Source organism: Diachasmimorpha longicaudata, chromosome 2 (genome assembly GCF_034640455.1).
Source record: "Diachasmimorpha longicaudata isolate KC_UGA_2023 chromosome 2, iyDiaLong2, whole genome shotgun sequence".
In the NCBI taxonomy this organism is placed as follows: Eukaryota; Metazoa; Arthropoda; class Insecta; order Hymenoptera; family Braconidae; genus Diachasmimorpha; species Diachasmimorpha longicaudata.
Window position 1 is genome coordinate 10,740,025 of NC_087226.1, and position 24,631 is coordinate 10,764,655.

At 39.6% G+C, this 24,631-nt stretch overlaps 1 protein-coding gene across 3 annotated transcripts in view; it reads right to left on the reverse strand.

Moving 5' to 3' along the window:
• Positions 1 to 24,631, reverse strand: part of LOC135171582 (lachesin-like) — a 44,239-nt gene that overhangs the window by 3,391 nt on the left and 16,217 nt on the right. For 2 of the 3 annotated variants that reach the window (XM_064138220.1, XM_064138214.1), the window contains exons 2-7: positions 14,258 to 14,501; positions 9,892 to 10,049; positions 5,373 to 5,558; positions 4,737 to 4,932; positions 4,529 to 4,657; positions 1,015 to 1,305 (exon numbers count right to left, since the gene is read on the reverse strand). In XM_064138220.1, coding sequence (XP_063994290.1) covers positions 1,015 to 1,305; positions 4,529 to 4,657; positions 4,737 to 4,932; positions 5,373 to 5,558; positions 9,892 to 10,049; positions 14,258 to 14,318 — 1,021 coding nt within the window. In that variant the 5' untranslated portion in view covers positions 14,319 to 14,501. The remainder of the gene's footprint in view (positions 1 to 1,014; positions 1,306 to 4,528; positions 4,658 to 4,736; positions 4,933 to 5,372; positions 5,559 to 9,891; positions 10,050 to 14,257; positions 14,502 to 24,631) is intronic. The other variant, XM_064138225.1, reaches the window with a different exon arrangement.

The following is a 24,631-nucleotide window of genomic DNA, read 5'->3' on the forward strand; positions in this document are numbered from 1 at the left end:
GCAACTGACAGGTAATCTTTCTCCCACGTTCAAGTAACTTTAACCATACAGCCAACAATTTTTATTCAATGAAATAGTAATTTTCCCCGAAGGGACAGAGACCTTCTGTTACCTCTTACTGGTGAACATTCACTGTCTGTCAATCTGTAAATTTTTCCTGGTCTTTTTTCCAGGATTTTTTTCCTCCTGTTCCAAAAATTCACACGTCAATGTTACCTCCATTTGGGGGATTCAATTTATCTTGTAAGGGTCATCCCCCCCTCCCCACCGTGTGGAAGAGGGGGCAAAAAAATTGGCACGATATTGGTTGGAACATGCGGAACAGAGACACGCGATGGGAAGAACGAAATAGCAGTTTAGCACTGATAACACTTTGGCCGGACTTTTATCGATCATGTCTGGCAACAGATGGCTTACCCAATTCCTGGCGTTTTCAGGCTCAACTGCTTGTTTGATGGCGTCTGGCCTGGTTCAACTACTGATAAACGATAACTAATACGCGGGATATTGTTTCTATTGCCAACTTTTCACCAAACTCTGTGAACGTGACTGGCCCTAATATTTTTTTTCCTCTTTCCTTCATTTTTCTTTTCCTCTTACACTCAATGTCAACTTTATAATGGGATCTCATCTGCTTACCGGGGAATCGTGTGACGGAGGGAGAGATTGAGAAAGTATTTTTCACACCTCAGGGTCACAAAGCTTTTGGAGAACGTTAATCTCATGGTTTTTATCTGGATCGCGTGACTTTGAATCTACGTTTGGGTGAAGGTGATGCTCTCCACCTGTTTGAAATATTTCTGGACATCACAGAGTAAATTTTCTCCCTTTTTGTTAATAAAAAATCTCGTAAAACATTTTTTAATGCCAGAATGTTCAGACTTGATTTTTTTTTCTAATTAAAATTGTACCTCACGAATAGATCATGTATGTTCTATGAATTATCGTGAGTTTGCTAAATATTACGGATTATTTCGAAGAAATGAAAGTAATTTGACACATCGAGGTACTCACCATATAATCCAATGCTACTATCAGCCTCTCCAATAGAATTTTTTGATATACACTTGTATCCTCCCAGATCATTCTTATGTAAATGTCTTATGATCAGGCGCATTTGTACACTGTAAACTGACAATTTCTCTTCGGACATGGAGTACTTGTGATTACTTATTATCATCTCGCCGGACTCACGGGTCCAGTAGTTGATCGCTTTGGGAGATGCCTCCACGTTACATACCAGGGTGACATTGGTGCCAATTGGGGCGCCTACCAGTTGATTTGGAGCCTGGATCATCGGATGAACTGAAACAATTGACCAATAAAGGACAACTAAGTGAACAAGCAATCAATAATCTCAAGAATGAAATTAACCGCAGTCACATCTTCTGTGCAAACATAAGGGTTTTTCCCACAAGAATCAATTTAGCAAAATTCCCTCACCATTTCTTTCTCATTAAATCGAATTTCATCAATTTTGGACATTAAAAGTTCCCATGATTTTCCTAATCGTCTTTAACGTCTCCAGTAAGTGAATGATTCCGATTATCATTTTCTGTAAAATTTTGTACGTAATGCGATGCTGACGAGACTAATAAAAGTAATTGGACGTAATGTGCTTACTTCTGTTACCTACCGCTGTACAAGTATAAAGTGAAACATAAGCCGCTTATGTGGAACCTTCCTACATTCGAGTAGACTTACAACGATATGACAAAGGGAGAAACTTTCACCCACAGTAAATTAACTTCATCGGCGAAGTTGGTCCGTCAACAAAATCAGTCCAGGTACGTTATAAAAAATATATCTCGAAAAAAAATGTGGAATCATTTGCAATCGATTGTTCGCAATAATCAAAGGCAATAATGGCGAAACTGTCAGTAAATTTTCTGGTCTAGCAGTGAAAATTTAAATTCCCGGTGAATGATAATTTTTATTCGATATTTCTCTACATGTAGTCAAAATAAATACACTTTTTGCATTTTGTATTTACAAATGCACTAATAGGATTTGGGAGGATGAAAAATTCGTTACGAATAGGTGGGCTGTATTCCCATATTCAAATCGTCTGTTGAGAGAGGGGAACGAGGGGAGGGTGGACGGTACGGGCAATCCCGCATTTTCCGGAAATGCTATTCATCGAGGAACAAGGTCCACCGGACCACATTTATAAAAAAAAAAGAGGGGAGAAACAAAAATGTTTATACCTCTGCGTATATATGTGTACGAATACGCTAGCAATTAAAAGTTTTTGGGGGCGGCTTTGGTGGTGGATTGTTAAGGCCGAAAACCAGCCATGACAGCGGCTCGTAAATCAATCCAACGCGCCCTTTAACCGAATTCACTCTGCAATGTATTGTGTCCATCTAAAACGACAAAGTTCAGCCGAAATTTTGGAATGATTTGAGTTATACTCCCCTGTGAATCAGTCCTTCATGACTTATGTATCAAATTATACCCTATGCAAAATGAATCCGGAACCAAAATTGGTTCTCGAATTAAATCCAATTTTTTATGATAATTTTCATTTAATTTTTATTTATGGATTTATAGATTGATTAATTGCAGTCCTATGTTTAAACAAATGTTTTCTGCATGAATAATCTTAAATTTACTACTTGATTGTAATGAAATGTCAGTTGTGAAAGACATCCGGGATTACCTGGACAGTTCAGTAGTATAAAGTTACTGCAGGCCGACGCTGAATATGAGTTCGGGGTAAAATTTGGAATTTCCGGATTTTGTCAAGATTTAATAAAATGTGATATTAAGTGCACAGGTACTGTTTTTCTGTGATCTATATTTTCCCAAATTTCGAATATAATAATATATTTATTTCTGCTGTATACGAGGATTTCTCTCAAAATAACCGTACGATCGTTGCGATCCTCAGATTTCCAAATAATTCCCAAAAATTTCGCAATCCTAAATTAAGACCAAGAATTTCATCACCCGTGAACCACAAACTTCTTTCAACCACTTACTATTCATACCCAATTAGAAAGCTCCATCCTCAGTGAATGACGAAACGAGTGGTGAAATGAATCACGATAAATCACTTTAATTGAAGAAGACGGAAATTCAGTTCCTCCCCGGGGGGTTTGGGACTAATATCCAGGCGTTGGATGAATACGAGGAGAGTTGATGCGATTGCGGAATGAAATAAGCCTGCAAAGCGAAACATCGGGTAGGTAATAGGTTTCCGGGTCGGTTCGTTGGGAGCATCGCAACCCTGCGGTTTCTGCCCGAGGTGAGTGGAAATGGTAGGAACGATCCAAGCAAGCTTTTCGGTTAAAGGGACAGGGACAATAAGAGTGGAGGTAACAGAGAGGGTATAAAGGACAGACAGATACAACCGGGGTGATAAGATAACGCCTCGATCCTTCCCTACATTACCACCTACTCCATGATACGGCCAGGCGTTTACGGCTTTTTCTTACGGTATAAAGTTTTTTCAGTTTTCCACGCTTTCCAGTTTTTTTCATTCCCCCCTCCCTCAGCGTCTCGCTTATATTCTTTCCCCTCTGACTTTTGCACACTAAAAATTCATACAACGCACCACATCGTCAAAACAATTGTCTCCCAGACACTTTTGAATATTTATTAACATGATACCATTGCCGACGAAATTCTCTCATCTCTTCGGCCTGAAAGTGCTTCAGTAAATTTTTTATTTAATTATATCATTCACAGAATTCAGCGTGTCTTTTTCTTTCAAATTAGCTCAGTGGAATAGTTGAAATTTTCTGCTAGGAGAATAATTTAGGAAGATTTCGCTTTGTTCCGGTGATTACAACGTTGTAATTCTTTAATTTCTTGATATAATTCTGCTCATATTGAAATAGCGTTATATCCGGCTTCAGCAGGGAAAAGTCTAATTATTATAAATAAAAGCAGTTCTGGAGAATTGACTGCATATTGCATAAGGCATAAGGCCATTCTTGATATTCTCGTTCCCAAAAGATCAGTTTGTCTTTCTATTTATGAGCTTGTTCCACATGACGTTGAATTAATGAAAAATCAGTGGCAGAATAATATTCAACAAATTCTGGAAGGTAACTAACTCTCCAATTCCGATGATTGTCTCAACTTCTGATAGAGCAGCAAAGTTGGGATGGTATGTATTGTGCCAAAGTGTAATTTTATTATTCCCCACTTCCATTATACTCAGCATTTTTCTTGTTCTCACTGCCCCAACCATTTCTCCCCCTTCCACCGTTAACCAACCCCTTCAGCATCAATTTTCCATTCTTATTCTCCGAGTATTTAACTTTAATTTTTCATTTTTATTTTCTCTCTTCATTTCCCTCTTGTTTTTGTGGGGTTTTTGAAATGTAAACCAGTCTAGGGGTGAATAAATGTGGAAGTATCACTGGAAAATTATGCAAATTGCAAGGCGATGAGTATCTAAATGAGTTGGGAGGGAGACGATAGTACGTGAGGGTCAGTTACAGGCAACAGTCTTATGGGCCAAAATACACAGAGTTATAATAGTGGGTATACTTTGGTCGGCTTTGAGTTTACTTACAGTTGACGTGCAGCATCATCTGTTTGCTGACCGAGGGTGGTACACCGTTGCTTGCTATGCACATGTAAGTTCCCATTTCGCTTCTCGTGACCTTTGTCAAGACCAGCGTTTCCCCCTCAACCGTCGTCTCTGAAAGTTACAAGTGCATAGATAGCTATTATTGGAAATTGAGGAACAAACAAATGGTGGAAATATTCCGAGGACTTACGTCTGGTCTTGGCACCGCCGTTTGCATCCCTAGCGATTATCCCACCGCGATCCTCACGCCGCCATATTATCTCGGGCTTCGGATAACCTCGTGCTTTACATGTTAGTTTCGCTGAACTTCCTTCGGGTACCATCAAATCACCGGAAGTTTCTTCTGATATTATGTCCGGTGGTATCACCACTTCCAGAAAAGCACTCTGCAGCACATGGAAAATCGACGGATTCTAAATTCAGTTGTGAAGTGGTAAAAGGAGACAAGACACTTTGGACTATCGACCAGTCTTTGATGACTATCTCGACATCTACCGAAGATGGCAAAATATTTATTACAATTGTTATTGTGATAGAAAGTGAGACTCTCTTGGATTCAAGGATATAATTCATTTCCTTTTACCACATCGTTACGGAGATAGACTGGATTCGAGGACGTTCAACATTTTGTCGTTAATTAGTCGAAAATAGTCGGAACAAATTGACTCTCTTCAATTGTCCAAAAAATACAAGTTTCTCAAAACTTTATTTCACAACATTCGATAACACTAATTCGACTAACAATATCAACATTTCCTCTCAATAAACTTCCTTCGTAAATAAAATAATGGGATATTCATAATGTAACGTCCTATGAAATATTTACCTGACTCTTCATGGGATCCGTATTCACTTGACACATGTACAATCCACGATCTGACCTGTCTGCATTTTTAATATGCAATGTCCACGTATTGAAATCATTGTGTGTTACAGAAAGACGTCCATTATTCGTTATAACATGCTCGTGAATTGCCAAAATTGCTTTTGTGTCCGCTTTGATCCAAGCCACCTGTCAAAACGTTAACCAGAAATAGCATTGTTCTCATTATCCTCCCCCGGCAATTAATTATAACCAAAAAATAATGATAAAACAGTACCACCTAAATAAAATATCCCCAACAAACAATCGATAAAATCAAAAAGCACAATTCAACTCAACATTCTCACTGATCCCTACATATTTAATACATGTACCCTGCAATACCGGATATCCAGTAGCTACTCAATTTATCCTCCCCCGGGCCCAAAGGAAAAGCCGAGAAAAGAATAACTCCACCGAAAGGACGGACGTCCCTTTCACGTCGGTATCACCACAACTCGGGGGGTTAAAAAATATACATATATTTCACAAATATCTGCAACTGCCCGAGTTTCTCCTTCAACTGCCTCCACTTGTAACTATAAAAGGTCTTATATAAACCCCCACCTCAGCCCTTACTCTTTCAATTTTCCTCGATTTTTCCGTCCGTTTTAAATAAATCCTTTTGACGTTTGATAAGGGACACCTTTTCTGCGTGACGCACATTTTAAGATTCTCTCAAGATTATCACCCGTTCTGATAAAAAAAAAATCTTTCGGTATAGAATCCAGGGCAGGGTCGACGAGGTACCAAAAATAAAAAGGGATAACTTATGAAATAACTTATGAAAATCGGCAAACCATATCGTTGGGCATTGATAAAGCCGAAGGTATTCACCGTCTGAAGGGATTTTTATTATTTTTCGGGCGAAAAACTTTTTCACGGGGGAATTCAAAACTTACGCTGGTTTCCACACCAGCCTTGGTAAAAAAGGCCTGTCAGATATAATATCACTGGATATGTACATATATATAAAATATATAAGCACACACGGTGGGGCTATCTCAAAACCTCTATTCTCGTTGCTCTTTCATATGCAAAACCAACTCGGTATGCTCTCTATTGTGTGGCGCCTGGTGGGGGGCTGGGGGGTGGTCAGAGGGGGTAGTAGAGGGGATCAAGGCGCCTTCGGTCCAGTTCTACCACACCTCGTTTATTTTACCGCACCAACATTTGTTTTTCCGTTTTATTTATATAGTTTTGTTTGTCTATTTTTATTCGTGGCATTTGTCCTTTTTTTTTGTTGGTTAATTTTTCCTACGTATTCTGAGTTCTTTTTCTCGATGTCGTCTTTTTTTTTCTCGGGGAGGCGGAGCATCAGCCCTCTGGCGACTAAGGCATGGTTGCGCCTTTCAGTGGCGGTATGTAGATAAATGGATAAACTCGCTAATTAAAAGTTTTTCGGGGACCCGCTCGGTCCCTCGCTGGGGCTTCCGACGGCCAGCCACTCGGTACATTTACCTGGGAAGGGGATGAAAGGGGTTGGGAGACGTGCGGTGGTTGGAGAAAATGAATATTTTCGAAGACGAGAGCGAAAGCACACGAGAGTGATGAGGATAAATCAACATTTGCTTTGGTTATTTTTCAGTGGTAGAAAATCTGGTCAGAAATTAGAGGGCAATGGGCTTTATTCTATTTCAAATTTTGACTTGGGTTGAATTTGTTGGATAATGGTTTATCGTCAAATGAAAGACAGAAGTCCTCAAGCTCGAGAGTATTTTAATATAATACTCCAAAGGTCGATTTTTTTCCAGTATTTTGTTGTGCGTAAGAAGGGGAAAAATACGCTGAACAGAGTAACATTGACAGAGTAAATAGAGCGTTTTGGAAAAACAAGGAAACACACTTTTGTTGTGATAGTTAACAGGGATTACACGTCGCGCATATCATGATACAATTGGACAGAGAATGAATAAACAGATCCGGATTAATGAAAAAAAACGTAAAGTAGGTTCAACGACGCCCTTACACAGATGCGATAGTGGGAGGGGAGCGGGAGGGTAAATAACGGATTTAGACAATTTAAGTTGGTATCGTGATTGATCAGTATCAGTAGGAATGATTAGACATTAGTGACTTGGGTTTTGCGCATGAGAAATCTCTCCAGAGTTTTTCATTTCTGATATTTTCTCTTTTTTTCGTACATTCTTCCGCAAGATTATTGTCTATAACGCCAATAATTTCCCTTCTTTCGCATACATATAAATTATTTAAGGTAAAGTCGTAAAAATGTCATTGACAGCTTACGCAAAATTGACAACGGCCAGTTCTTCCCACGCGGTCCTCTTTAGAGTGAATCAGTTCCCTGACATTACTTCGCTTTTCATTTCATCAGTGCAATATTATAAATTATTCAATTACGGGGGGAATCTCCGAAAAGTAAATCAACGAACAATAATAAAAATATAAAAATAAAAATAGCACTTGGCGACTCTTCTGGAATTTAATTCCCTCTATCTAATTACTTCTAAATAAATTGTCCTCTCAAATCTAGAAAAAGTATTCGTTCAATATTTTTCATTCTCCTTTCATTTGCAGCTGTAAAAAACTTCACACCCCCAAGTATTTAGAATCAGTGTCGATTAATCGAGTCTCCCTCGTGAATCATGCCTCATGCGTTACTGTGCCGCTAGAACTTATTTAATTTTCTCTCATTTTCAACTCTCAATCATGCATCAACGATTCAATTGTCTCATGCAGCGCGAGAGTTTAGCCGAATGGTAATGACGACGTGAATATTAAAATGAAAAGATGAAAAAAAAAGGAGAATGAAAAATTGAAAAAAATAAACCACTGGAAGAGATGAAGTGGGAGGGGGAGAATCCTCATTATATGATTTACATATGCGAGGGGATACCATCCGATTAACAGTGTAATGCAGAAAATATGATGGGATTGTGCTGTATATAGAACTGGCTTTTTACTTCTCCATTTCTCTCTCGGTGGATAAAAAAAATTTTAAACTTTCACGTATATGTGTCGCAGTGTCTTTTTTTAGGACGAAATGGCGCGGTGGGGTGGGGTGAGAAGGGGTGGCGGGCACAGTTGCGTTGCACCCCACGTGGAATACTTAAAAAGGTTTTCATCGATGCCAGGGGTGGCAAAACGTGTCGCGGGGGTTTTTTGGAAAAAAACTTTTTTACCAACTGCAGCGCGAAATCTGTATCTCTCTCTTTCTCTCTCTCTCTCTCACACTCTTTTTTTTTCTCGCTCTCTCTCTCCCCCTGTCTCGGGTATCTCGCCTACAAAACTTTGAACTCACTAGTGGTATACGTGCACATGTCATGAGATTGTCACGCCATGTATAGATATCGGGGTTATAATATACGGGTCGTGGTCTACATTTTTTTTCATCAACTATCTCGAACATTTCGTACCTTCAAGTCCTATTGGACTTGCATTTGGTTATCCTTGACATGGAGATGAGAAGTTGGAAGGGGTGGCTTCCGGCAGAAGATAAATTTCGTGAACCAAAAATCTCTTCGCTGCATCTTGTGATGATTCCGATAAAATGAATGTTCTTTTAGAGTGAATTTTTTATTCTTACTAGTGGAATTTTCCTTCGCAGCTTCAAAGCACTTCCGAGTCCCAAATTTGTCTTTATTCAAAAACAATTTTAAGAGTCCAAAGACAGAGAATGTGATTGAAGACCTGGAATTTTTTTTCAAGCCTTTGCAATAGAAGAAAATCAAACTGTCAAATCAAATTTCGAGACGGAAACCTCCATCTTTTCACTCATTTTATGAATCATTCTCAAATAATGAAATTTCATTTTTTTCCCCCTCAACTACTGGTCCCAATGAAAAGTTAAATTTTCCACTGTTGAACAGAACTGGATATTAACAAAGCTACGAATGTGAGAGGAAAATTCCACCTAAAAGCACATTCCAATTTTCTCATAACATTATTTCCATTTCCAGAATGATCTCATCTCCACGCAAGTGCCCATTCATCCCACGTTATTCCCAATGGGGAAAAAAAAATAAAATAAAATAAAAACAAACATAAAAATCAAATGCGTGCGTATGAATGAATGCACAGGCATTGCAGGCAGCCATCATCGCGTGAGCTATATCATATAATAAATTTGATATTCCTCAAAGAATCCAAGTGCTGCATATTCAGACACGTGCGACGTGCGTCCCATTCATATACGAATGACGCTGATTAATCATCATCCATATATCAATAATATTGCCACAATGAATCTTCTCCAGTTAAAACTCATCAATTCCATGATAATCTCATCCTCAAAAGGTGCATTAATGCAGTGCTATTGTTATGATATAATAGGCAGGTGCAATAAATACTGGTGCAGTTTATGATCAGGGCGTCCATACTGCTGGTGCGGCAGGCACTTGTACTTCAAATGATCATTTAATTAATCATTTAATCAATTCTTTTAAATTTGCATTTCTCATTTTGTCTGTTATATTTTTTTTTTGTTTTTAGTTTGCATCGTCTCACGTGAATGGATAGTTACCCGGGCCTTGGCGCCATTGTGATCTGCACTCGCGTATGAGGAAGGACTCACCCGGTATCCACCTAGATTGTTCACCACGCATGTGAATGTTGCGTCCCGACCCTGTGGGATCGTAACGTTCTCCAGAGGATACAGGAAGTCTGGCTCCAAGCCCCTCACTGAAACCAAAATCCAATAAACATATATGTCGTATCGGTTGTATTCAAATGCTCTCCCACTCAGGATGTACACAACGGAAAATCCTCATGAATTGTGATTCAACTGCTTGGATTTGGAAAATGTGGAAATTCAGGTATCAACGACTGACGAAGGGGATGTTCACACCGTTTGTTACGGCAATGGTATCAGGGTTATTGGAATATGCGACAAGGTACAGCAACAATGTTACCAGCTTTACGAGCGTATTTACCAGGAGACGAAGTAGTTTATTGGCTACTTAATGCGGGCGCACGTTTCATCGTGGAGAACCTATGAATCAGAAGTGTCTGCGGAATATTTGAGACTTCAAGGGCTGAAAGATGCTGTTATGGCTTGAGGGAAAAATTATTGAGCTCGAGTGAGGGTTACGATACATTTGTCGGTTCTCTATTATTCCTGTGGGTTTATTATTCTAAAGAGGGAGGGAGGGAGGGGATGCAGTACAAATTATCCTGAAAATTATGTTGTACGGTATGGTAATTTCTACAGAATTTTTCCCTTTGTGTGAAATTTTCTCGTCAGAAAAAAAAATTTCGGTACACTCGAGGACAATTTCCACGAAATAAAAGAAAAATACACCTCCCCGGAACCAATAATCCACCCTCATAATAAATTCATCTTAATTCAAATTATTTGACGTGTTTTGTGTTTGCAAAGTGTCCACTGGGAGCAATATCTTCCGCTCGGTGGGACGTTTGCTGTCTTCCTCGGCGCATCGAATTAGCGGTGAGTGCGACGGATGTTCATTAAAATTGCCCGTACGTCCGTTTCCTTTCCCTGGAACGTACACCACTGGGGGAAAGGGAGAGACTGAAGTGGTGGATAGGGAAGAGGGTGAGAGAGAGAGAGAGAAGTAAAGGCCCGCCGGGGAATCAGACCCGACAGCCAGAATTTCTACGAAAAACAAACTCTCCACACGATCCCCTGCGGTGGCCGGACGCCTGGACGTTCAGACTCATTCAGACAATGGAATGAGATAGAGGAACACTGGGTTTATGTAACTCCAAAAGTACATAGTATATCCTAGCCGCATGTTATATGATAGAAGAGCCAATGAGTAAATAGTGGAAATAAAAACCAAGAGGAATGCGACGAGGGTGAAACCCACTGTGCGTTGAGTACGTGCGTGTGGACGTATTCAACGCATGAAATTCCTCCCCCGGTATTTATTTTTTTTTTGTTCTCTTGACGAGCGGCGCCGGGGGAAGCGTCCAAACACGATATGTAACACGTATTGCCCTCGTGAACTCGTTGATTGGGAGAAACCCACTTTTTTCTCCCCCTTCATCTCTTCTTACGCTCGAGTTTTTCCCCGCTTTTTTTTCCCCTCTCCACCATAAGTCCCTCAGGTACTCTTCCTCGTCTCATCATCGTTCTCTCTCAATTACATCTGCCATCTTTACGTTCTCTCATATTTTCCGAGTTCTTGGAATGCTGGCGTAATCGCCAAGAACTTTGAGTACGTGATTACATAATTTACGCATGAAGGGAAAAAAGTTTCTTGGGGCAGTTGTAAGTGGGGTTTCTATTTAATTGTGATTTCGTAATGGTGCATTGTTCCTTGGTTGGGATTATTCTCGAATATTCGAGGCCATTTGTTGTGGCAGCTTTTGAGATAAAAAAAATATTTAACCTCGAAAGGTGATTTTTTCGACAATTTATTGATAATGCTCCATGGAAAATGATATTCCTTCCACGATCACTCGACTTGTTTGATAATATTTCATCAACATTTTCTCTCCATCCACTTGAATTGCGAGTAACCTCTCACCGGGGTGTCGTATAATCCGTAAAGAGCCTTTGGGAGCCATCAAAATCCTTCGGCGATGGCCAAAATTTAATCATCGATGACATCTTGGTAAGCCCGTTGGCGAGTCATCATTTCAGTGGATACGGCCAAGTGGAGGCTAAAATGTCTCAAGGTGTCTCTGTAGCAGGCGTATCCACCACTTGGCAATACCCAATGGGATCTAGTGCTTCCATCCATGACACACTTGCCGATTCCACCCCTTTCACCCTCCCCAACTCCCCCCCCCCAAGCCCCGGTCTTTGGTGCTGCTACTGCTGTATTTCCACGTGGTCTACCTTCTCTCACTCCATCTCTAATTTGACGTGAAACACGCGACTCCCTAGTCGTATCGTCCAACAGAGTAGAAGCTACATCGGCGAAGTGCACGAGAAACGAGGACACGATGAGGATGAGGTAGTGGAGAGACTGTTACTCACGGGTTATCCTTTACTGTGCCATACGTACACCTCATACCTCCTGTTTGTCGTCTTGGGAATTTCTCCGAACGTTTCAACCCGTAATACAGACGTATATCCTGACAAGAAAAAATAACGGGTTTGCGAGGGATAGGGAGGTGGGGGAGGGAAAGCAACAAGAGAGAAAAACATAAAAAATAAAACGATGATATTTGTAGTGATAAAATGGAGAAAATTGTGGATGTAAAAAGTACCATTGTTCGATATGAATTTTACAATTTCCTTTACAATAGGTTCAACCAATTGTATTCAGTGAAAATTTTCATGCTGATAATTAAATGTAAATTTTGCTGGACCTCAAATTATAAAACTGCATGCACAGGCAACTTGCTATACATGAAATATGGAAATTTCATTCATTCTTTTGTGTAATTTTGATAATTACGAAACTACTGTTCAATGATGTGATAACTTCAGTCGAAATCGACCATTGAAATAAAAAAAAAAAACCGTTATCCACTTGATAATAATTAACAAAAACTAGAGGTTGTCCTCACACTGACCAATCTATGATTAATTTGGGAAGCTACGAATAATATATATCGGTTTCGTGATGATTACCAAAAAACAACCCCTTGAAAAAAAAAATCCAGAGGTGGGTAAAAAGCCAGTGTGGCCCAGGGCAATATAAAGTAACGCGAAACAGTCGTGCATTATTCACAGCATGAATTATTGATGAGTTAGGTGTAAAATATGAACGACGCTGGAAAAGTCGTTATCAACGAGCAGCAGCAGGTCGACGTTCTAACGTAGTCCTGCGGTTTTCGCTTGTATATACATGATGTAAAAATATAGATGACACACTGAAGCGAGTGAGAAAATCAAATGAATGATAATGTTTAAGGTGTGTACGGTGATCCACACTGGTGGGCCTCATAAAATTATTAAATCCCGGAGTAATTTGCTATAATGTTAATGCGCTAAGAGCATTTGGCAAACATGAGCTCGAACAATTTGTAACCGCCTTCGTCCACTTGTACTTCCAGTAAATTAATTCGAATGACAAGTCCAGCTGTATCGGCGAATAAACATCAGGTACAGAAGTTGGCCAACGAGGACCCCCTCCCCCCACCCCCTCTCACCCTTCATCCCTCTCTCTCAGTCACTTGTTCCAACCAGTCAACCCCCACCACCCGTCCGATGAACGTTGACTCGCGCAAATGTCAGCCAGTCTGCAAGTGACACTGTGTGCCACCACATATATAGTCACAGAATCAAATCAAGCCCAGTCAAATCCACCAAACCCGAGTACCATTTACAGGAGACAAATTATTTCACTGGTATGAGCTGGAAGATAAGTCGTGATATTCTCGTCTGATTGTTTAGAATTTGCAATGAGCGAATTTTTTTGACAAAATTCTGAGTGACTTGACTCCAGCTCTAATTATTAATTTTCTGGGATAGTAAGTCAGGGTGAAGGAGTTTGATCTTCTGCACAGAGAGCTTTCCCTGTCAACGGACAGATATTTGAAATATTGAACAGATATTGAAAATTGGAAGGTGACATATTGCAGATTAGGGAAATAACTGATAATTCAGCTTCATTTAAGGAGAGTGAAATAGAATGCCCGGAATAGCCAATATTACAGCCATGAAATATAGAGTAAACTTGCCAAATTTAGGATTATCTCTCTGAAATTGAGTGACTAAATTACGAGCTTTTAGAGCTTCTCACTTGCTGAATTTTAAAATGCGGCAGATCGTGAAAACTAAAACTTTCTTTTCTCTGTGAATATTCATCATTTAAAAAGGGAGACTGAGTTTATCAAAGTCCTCTCACATAGTTAAATTGGAACATTTGATGATTGAAAATCACCGGCTGAAAGCCCCCAAAGAAGCTCTCCTAATGCTGATGGATTCAGATATTCTGAATGATTTAATTTTAAATTCGGTGTCCTCATACCTATGGGTATTATCAGAAGGATAAAAATGATGATCAGGGCAAGGATGCATCGTTGGAGCATTGTGTGGTAGGCGATCTTGTCGCGACTCTCGCATTCGGCATGTGATAGTGACCCAAGATGGACTGCTTGAAGACTCAAAATGCTGAAGCTGCTGCCTCGTTGTCCACTCGATTTACTCGATGATCCCTGTCATCCACCCACACACTCGTCCCGCTGTTCTCCTCCCTACGTGGCCTCGCATACCTAGAAACATTCAATGTGATAAAATGATGACTAAATCGATTGAGTATATTACCCCCTAACAAAGGGGTGAAGAAGGGGTCTCGCGCTTGTTCCCACTTTGTCCAAAAAAAAACACGAAATTCCACTCACTCACGAACAAAAATTCATTAGTGTAGAATGGAAAACATCCCTAATAATCACCGATAATTGTTCAATACTACAAATGCATGGAAATATCAGTGGAGGAGCCCCGCGTTTGGTCAGACATAGCTGCACACTCCAACGAACGGAGCAAAAACGTCCGAGGGGGTTACCCAGCAATTTGCATCCTGGGGTTATACGTTATCTTGCCTGATGCTCCAATCCATCCTGTCTCTCCCCTATCCCACCCTCCCAGGCTATCCCCACCCTTGCTACCAGTGTTTCCTTCCGGCGATATCCCGGGTGCAATCGTCCAAGCAAAAAGACAAACGATCTAAGGAAAATAGGAAAATGCCCAGGACATTCTTCTCCAAATTGTTCGCTGAAAATACAGTCTTGTCTCGTATAAAATTGAGAATGCAGATGCTCTCAGTTTCAAAGATGAAAGTGATGAAGTATTGAATTCGGCATCGGCTTCAGATATTTTTAAAATGTATTTATCCATTTATTTTCCTATTTATTAATTTTTTATTAACCAACTAGTGGTTAATTTGTTGAAATGTCTACCTGGCCATTTTTCGCCTTTTTTTCCGCACCAGTATGAGAATTATTTTCATAAATTCTTCACCGTGTGTCAAACAAATGAATATTTATCAGAAAAAATATCCAGTTAAAATTCACCTTCCAGTGAGAAACGTAAAATGGATATCTCCCAGCGTTCTGCCCATTAAATAAGTAAAAACAGGACAGAGATTGATTCGAATTAAAATGCAGAAAGCGTTGTCGTTGATCCTCAAGCCGAGCGTCACGTACACATAACCACGTAATGTATAAGCCTGGGAATATCAAGGCTTTGATGCAACAGCAGTGAAACATAAAGAGAAACAGTACATGGAATTCCAGGGTAGAGTGTGTACCCATCACAGAATACGTATTTCCGTTGGATTCCATGGGATAGGATACACGATGATAACACGTTTATACACGCGGTAATTATACGTTGGTCATCAATGGCCAAAACCCCTCAGAGTGCAACACATAACCAGTCCAACACTCGGGGTTGTTCCTGACGGCTGATATCTGTATATACATATACAAAAGCCTACTCATCCTCTGTTTGTCCCCTCATCGTCCCCTGCACTTTCGTTGTTTCTCGTGTGAACGTTTACCGTCAAGCGTGATTAATAACCCAGGGCCATTTAAACGTCGCTCTCACTGGTGAGAGAGGGAGAGAGGCGGTAAAACCATTCTGGTTGACGTTGGTATATTGAATGATCCCTTAGTCGAGCAATTCAAAGTTTTTTTTTCATTCTCTAATTGCAGTGAATAATTTATTTCAACTACCTCCTTCGGATAATGGATTTTTCCAACGTCTGTATTCCACTTTGAATAAAAAAAAATATGTAAAAAAGTTCCTTAATTTTGTGAAAATTCAACTTTTAATTGATAATAAAAAACGTAGGAGTATGTACATCTAGTTGTTGGGAGGCTCATTAAATTTTCTGATTTTTATGATCAACTTTGAGTGCAATTTAACAATTGCGATTAAAATCAATTAGATTAGTCTATTATTCTAGTCTCTTGAATAATTTGAAGATCTTGCTTAATATAAATCGAACTTGAAAGCATTGAATATATAAATTTAGTCACAACCGAACAAAACTCATCGAATTTTTTCATTGTTATAATTGACATTACCAAAGCTTAGCAATTGCACTAAATAAAATTTAAACAAACGAAACATGGTATTCTGCATGTATTCAAGGCTAATTAGATTCGGCAGGCACAAAGGCTTCCCAATTAACCGGTAATAATATTTTATCCATTCAATATGTACCTTATTCACCATGAATACAATCCCCCATTGTTTTCCCTCTCAACAAATATTTCATCACTCTTTTTCCTACCGATATATTCTGCATTCCATGAATCCTCACTATGTACACCAGATATACAGAGAGAAATTCAAATTTAATAAGATTAAGGAAATATCGAATTCTCCAGTACAAAATACTGTTCAATCTAACATGCGTTTTGACACTGACATTAGGAACTTTTTTGGTGGAGGTGCTGAACTGTTGGAACTGCCAAACTGTATATTAATTTGATTTAATTAATTGAATCGATTTAATGGGATTTTTTTCATTAAATTACTAAATTTCTTTCTCTAGAAATTTTTGGATAATTCAATTCGCTATGCACTGATTAGCAATTTACCGCCAATAACAATTAATACATCCAATATGTGGTTTTGTCACTATAGAGAAGAAAGTTAAGAGTTCTGTCGACATGAGCATTGTAGAAAGTTAAATGTGGAATTCGTAATAGTTCGTGGGTTATTAAATGTAAATGCTAAAGTTGTTAATTACTGAACGATATTAATTTACTAATGGCCTAGATTCATCGTCCATCATGAATATGCACCTTCGGTTGTTTTATTTTTAAACAAATGTTCAATCAATTTCTTTTGCCGACGAATATATTCCGAATTCCATGGATGTCTTCTTCACTGCATCCATATGAGATTTACAAAGAGAAGTTGAAATTCAATAATCCTAATAAAAGATTGAATGCTCCAATGCTTCAAGATGTATTCAATCCTCCTTGCACACAACATCGTTTATTAATAAAAAAAAATGGTCTCTTCCATTTCAAATTATATGTTAACTTTAAATGGAAGTAACCGATTTTTTTGCAGTTGGGTCGACTTTCTTTTGCATACATTATCAGAAGTCCCTAACTTTTGTGATAATTGTTTCGGAATTTAGCCCACTCGACTTCCAACGAATTCATTGATTCGTCGTACGTGTACATGTTTCAAAAATATTTAACAACCTAATTAAGCTAATGTGAAGACATGAAACTGAACTTTTTTCACACCACAATTTTTGCAATGCACTAGTGTTATCCCTCACACATTTCGTTGAAGTCGATAAGCATCAACCCCCAAATTTATAATGAAAGACTAATACGCACTATTCATAGCTGATTTCTCCGTAAATTCCCAGCTGATGAATTCCCCCATGTACCAATAATTCCCCAATTCCTCCTATGATTTATTCATCACAACTACACGTCCCCATTGTTTCGCATTCTCAAAAATATTCCATCAATTTTTTTCTCTTGCCGAATGTATTCCGAATTCCATGAATTTCCACCTCACTGAGCAGATAAGAGATTTGCAAAGAGACGAAAGAAGTCAAGGCTTGTGTCGTATCGGTTATAGGGATAGTACCTCCTGGTTCTTTTGGAGTCGTCGACGTTGTCATTGGCAGTCACGTTGGCCACGAAGGATCCCCTACTTTCCTCTCACCCCCTTCTTTCTTCTTCAGGAATTGAGTAAAGGGGAGAGAAAAAAGAGTCCGGATTCCAAGAGAGGCGTACCAACATTGACGGAACGACACCGTAGAGACCTGTCGATATCGCGTCTTCGCGCGGGATGCAGAGCACAAGGGATAACGGTGGGAAGGGGATGAGGTGGTGGAGGGAGGACAAGAAGACACGAAAGGAGATGGAACGCCTTGAATTTTTTTTTTCTCCTTCTTCACCCACTCCATTAACATCTCATTATGAACACTTCGCTGCTTCGCCTTGCCGTCTTTTCTCGTCGTCTTTGGCGTCACGGAAACCCCTACCCCAGTCAGTTGCCCCTCTCCCCCTCATCGCACCGCCAAATATCCCAAGTCCAAACTTCCATTAAAATATCTGGCGAGCGGAACTGCTTTTGCCCTATAGGCACCCTGTCGTCATCCCATTCCTACCTCATACCCCTCCCCTCCCTGCCCCATACTACCCCCACGGAACGCCGTTGACTCGACTCACTCCCCTTACATCCTCAATTCATTTCCGATGCAGCTTGCACACTCTGAGTACTAGTTAACGATTCACAGGGAAATTTATTTTTCTTGCGGCAGATACACTGACTTTTGAGGAATAAATAATGGAACGGTAGAATAAATAATATCGATGGAATTTTGATTATTATTAAGATCAATATGATTAAACTGAGAGGATGAAATTTATTATGCGATAGAATCAAATTTCTGTAATGTAGACTTAAAATAAGAATTCACTAAATATTTATTGGAAATCAATACTCCAAAATAAGTCCCTCCAAGTAGTAATTAGCCCCCCTTTTTACTCCTCCACCAGTGTCGTTTAACACAATCGCCATATGAACACAATTCCCAACTAAATTAAATGTGAATACCCTCTTTATCTATTTATTAACTCCTCCAACACAATTTCATCAGACTCCCTTCTATCCCCGTAAAGATGAGTACGAAACTTTGCAACTCAGAAAGGAGCTTACAGGCTCCGATGAAACATGAAAGTAAAGCCTGTTTAACTCCGTTATATAAGATGCGTGAAAGCCATACACTGTACTTGGAGAATTGTCTCGAGCAGTTTTGCTGTGCCTCGGAAAGTCGGAATATTGAATTCCACTTCGGTCTCAAATATACCCCAGATAAATATGGATAAAAAGATATGAAGTGAATATGTCGAAAAAAGCTTCTCTTCTTGGACAGTTGGCTAATAGCTTTTGGGCGATCATTAGCGGAAAACAAAGAACTTGCGAATTCCCTGTTAAACAACAAATTCTAACTTTATGGAACAATCATCTAGCTCGCAACATACCATCTGCGCCGATTCTTATTTCACGAAAAATTCTCTGCAGCTTGAATAGATTTTTCGAAAACTCCATGGACTTTCCAGAGAATTAGGTGAGCTTTTCAATTGACATTTGTATATGTCAAACGATAAATTGGCGTTACCTCTTAAAACACCACAAAACAGAATAGAGTGTCTCAATAATAAAACCGTCAAGTTTTACGAGTCCCCCAAAACCTGGCTACGTGACTTACTTTTTCAATGTCGAATACCGTACATCTGGTGTATATTCTCATGTCACGAATAGATGTAAAGGAAATAACAATGGGCTGTTGTGTAAGTGTGGAATAATAGTTTCGTGAGAAAATTGTGAAATCGGGGATGAACAAGCTACTGTACACACAGCGCTGATGACAAGAGCTTCTCATCTCTCTCATTTTCCCATAGCTGTTGTCTCGTGATATGTCAGGGCATACAAAACTCGGATGTCTCTCAGCCATAATCCATATAAACAAATTAGAATTAGTCTTATAAGAGGAGGGAGTTGTTTGCACCATCCGTTTAAAACACATCGTTGAAATCGTCAAGATCACTCTGGCACGTCAGAGCCCATCGTACAATACAACAGAGTCTGGGTATCAGATCTTTGTTAACCGCAGAGGCATCGAAACAATCGATATCCATCTTCGTGATGGAGAGAATCCACGGGAAATTTCATCAGACTGAGAACATTAATTGCGGTGTCATTTCTTATTCAACTATTGAAGGAGATAAAACAGAATTCAACGAAAACCTCGAGAATTGGGGTTTTGCTTTCATTAAGTTTCTACTAGTCTGCATTACTGTGGCAGGATATCAGCGAGTGCCAAGATGGCCAAGATATTAACACGGGGTAAATGGGGAGGGGGAATGGAAGCACGAGATAATTGCAGAATTCCAGGTTCAACGGTAATTGGAGAACGATTTTCTCAGTGAATACTCTCGGTCCATTTAACTTGTCCTTTGTATTCAGGATTCACTCTTTGATTTTTGGTATTTTTGGCCGGAGGGACTGATGGAGAATGAGAATTTATAGATTGAGATTAAAATTTCCCAATATTTACCTCAGAAAAGTCAATTAATTTTAATTAGTCGACGAAGTATATCCATAATTTTCATTTCAACGATGGGAATCTGGAATGAATTGAGCTTCTTCTATTAATAGTGTAGCATAATCGATGACAATGACGTTGAAATTCTCAATTAATATGGGGTCTTAGGGGATCATGAATATTTCGAGATTAGTAATATCTGTGACAGAACATATCGACGATGAGTAATTTTTTTTTTCGACTTTGCAATTTATTTTTACCTCACGACCCGCAATGGCTTACGCGCAGTTGAGCTGTACTACTTTGAATATTGAATAGTTCCCTCTCACGAAACTCAAATAAATTCTCATTTATCACAATCGCAATATTTTCCTGGTGGAGACATTGAAAGAGGATAAAGAATAAATCAAATATGTAACTGTTCAGATGTACCAACAACAATTCTCTTACGATTAAATTAACTATATCAGTACTTAACAATATGAAAAAACACCTTCGAGGTAGAATTCATTTAAATACGTTCAGTGATGTATTTATTTAACGGCATCAGACTTTAACGGACTCAGAATTCACAAAGAGATGTAGCTCCTTTCGAATCTCTCCAACATTTTTGTTGTGTTACGAAAAGTAGAATTAAAAAATTTACGATACACTGGTTTATGAAGTCCAGTTAACTATTTTTATGTTCAAATTTTCTCGCCCTTCAGGTGTTCAATAAAACGCAATGTCGGCTCCATTAAATGACAGCAATATTAATTTTCCGTTCATTGACATTATTGACTAATATATTTGACCCAACTCAAGATCAGACCCTGGATCCATCGAAATGAATATAAATAAATCCTTGTTAATATTCAAGCAGAAATGTCGCGTCATTGAAGTATCTCCTTTCATAATCAATAAAGTATCATGGCTCCGTGCCGGAGAATATAACTGCTCCTCCACTAAAAGACCTCTCTTTATGTTTGAGAAAACATTCTTTCCTTTTCTTATCGAACAGATAGACTTTATTAATGGCGAGACGGTGATCTGACTTTTTAATAGAAATATCTCCGTTTCGATACGCCAAATCTGTCTGACAGATTGTTCGAAGTATTTATTCATCATCGTGATTTCTAATTCAATGAGCGTCTGAAAATCTCGAAAAAAGGTCGAGAAAAATTAACAAAATTGTTTTACACCCTTCAAATAATTCAGATGCTCATAACGGAGTTTCTGAAGGTGGATTTCAATTGACATTTGAAAATCTTCGACGGTGCAAATAAATACTTTAATTACACTGAATTCTGTAGGCACTTAGCAGACATTAAAAAAACGGGAGAATCAAATGAAAATTGTTCTGACTCCAGACGAATCTCTGAACCATTAGATTATCGAAAAAATCGATCCAAATTAATGTTTGATATGTGGGCTATTTTTCCCTTGTCCATTATTCCCACTTACCCTTAATTTCAGACCTGGGGAAAGCGCATGTGAATGCTAATTCCTCCAATTTCCATACAAAATATATTTTGTTAGATGAATGAAATTTTCAGTCAACTGCAACGAGTATGTGTTCCATTCAAGCCGATCAAAACAAAAGATTCCCCTGAATTAATTCGATATCATTAACTGAAATCATCAATCAGTGGGATAAAATTGTCGCTTCTAATTTGACTCCAGGCAGATTGTCCGTGTTTATCCGACCAGGTTCTTTCCAAAGTAATTGTCTATCAGCCATCCTTCCCCAAAAGCATCAAAAAATCGAGAGGACCGCTCGCATCGAGAACACACTCTCGAAGTGATATTCTCCTCATGGAGCTTCGACAACGAGAGCCACCCCCAAGCTGCCGATAATGGGCAAGGGGTTTTTCTCGAGTGAGACGGAGAATCGACTCGGGGTAGTCGGATGCACGTGAAAAGGAGAAAGGAGGGTGGGGCTGTTGGCTTTCACCAGCTCGTTAAAACAACGACCCCGGTGCCGAGTTACCAACTTATCTAGAAACGTCTCCCCCTTTCTCTCTCCCTCTCTGGAACGTAGGACAGATCGGCGGGGGGGGGGGTGGCTTGACGTTATGCAATTACCCTGCCGACGAAGATGAGATGAACTGTACCAGGAGGGGTATGAGAAAACTGGCTCGTGCCTCTCACTATGTGCGAACATACATCCATAATGCCCAGGTCGTCAGCACCCCCTGAGAAGAGGCTCCAGATACTTTTGTTAGAGATGAAAAGTGTCACGTAACTTGTAAGTCAGGAAATTGAACCTATATTGTTCATGATACTGGAGACGCTGAGAGACGAATCGTTTGAGAAAACAGACTCTCAACTTCTTTATGGGTATAGGTAGGTATTCATGTAGCCGCATGAGACAATTTTTTTTTTCACATTCTCAATATTTCAACGCTGGGGGATTCGTGACACGTCGAACGTTCGTCTCGAAAATTCACACGACGCCGACGGCAAATACGTGACTTTTTTTTTTTACCGCTCAAACCCCTTCCACTAGCGGGCGTCTAACGAGTAAGTTATACGTTACACATTGAATGGCACTCGAAGCTCCCTCATCCAGTGCACAATTTTTTTATTCACCAAGTTGGGCCACTTGGAGTTGAGTGGGTTACGCGTTTCGGGGAAATTGAAATGCGTTGACGTGCCAATTGGGGTGTTTATGGGGTTTATCGAGAACGAGCTTTTCACATGGTTGAGACTAAAAACGAAGCTCTTTGCTTTTTGGGTATTCAATGAAGGGTTGAATGTTAATTTTATCGGTGACAATACTGTGATTATTGTCAGTCCTCATTGTAGGGTCTTCGTCAATTAAATTTCCCTTATTCCTCACCCCCCCCCCCCCCCGCCCCCAGATATTAGCTCAGAACAGTCTCAATTCAGGTGAAACAAAAATAAAGCCTCGAGGAGACGAAACGAACTTATATCATAGAACACACCAGAGTCTCATGTGGGCCCGACGAAGGGGTTGAGGAACCCAGATGGAGAGACAGCTCGCCGAGTCGATTTCCGCCGGCGGAAATTCTTGACACCAGCGGCAAAAGCTGTAGCCCCAGCGATTGACTCCCCTCCCCACAGTCCCTGACAGAAATCGGAAAACTGTCAGCCAACGGAAAATTGACGTATTTTGTGATGTCCCTGTGGGTGAGATCCGCTTCCTTCGGTGCACAGGTCTTACCACTGTACATTACGTGTTATCTCCTTTGACTCTCACCACACACCCCACTCTCATTCCCCCAATATAAATTGAATGCGACTGTTCAATAAAAAATTAATTTTACACATTAATTGCGATGGATTTGCTCGGAGTTGTCTGCATCAAATGATATGGAATAAGACCAGGGGGATGACTTCTGTCAGCTATCACAGATCTGTCATAAAAGATTAACCATCCATTCGGCAATTAAATTTGAACGCAAATGCTCCGGGCGAAGTTCATGAAAATATGACACCAGTAATGCTTCAGTGTTTTCCCATTCCTCTCCGAATGTATTACAATCGATCCAGTGCGAATAATAAAGTGATAATAAATACAGAGGGAATTTTCAACGTTTATGGGAAACACTAGAAACTGATCATTCCAAATAAAAGCTGGTCACAGGGATGAAAAAAATTGTTTCACCCAAAAATTGATATTCATGACAAAATAAAATAATTTTTTCTCTGTGGAAGACGGTTCAGTGTCATTTTCTCAATTTTCGAGAAATCAAATTATTCAAAATTACCAACCAATATTTAAATATCATACCCTAAACCCTCCTCCTCCATTTGCACAACCAGAAACATCCCCCCTTCCCCGTTCTCTCATTCCACGAGACAAAAAAATCTCATAGGTCTGAAATTTAATGAACGCTGAACGTCTATTAAATTCCAACCCTGTCGCCCTCGGGTAAAACTTCATGAAAATGTGATGCCTACATCCTCCGGCATTCGCACAATCTTCCCCTGAATTTATTGCAATCGTTTCGATTGTAAATAAAAAAGGTGAAAAAAAAAACACCACTCGACAGTAGCAAATACTCGTCTTTCCGTACCCCTACCCCAGTATAAAGGAGATAATTCATTTTGTTTTCAGTTTGGATGCCAACCGTTGAGTATTCACCCCTCGGAGAATTCTCCAGCGATCAAAGACGATATTGGAAACAGTATAAAACAGGATAGAATTCAAAAAAGAAGAGGACGATGAAATAAAACTACTGGCTCGCAATCCTGCTGTAACCTTTCGGATCGATGGCTCGTTGAGTCCACGGGGTGAGGGGGGGGGGAGGGTTTGGTGCGCTAAAGTGAGAAAATTCAAGGAGGAAAAATCGCTGTGGGAAT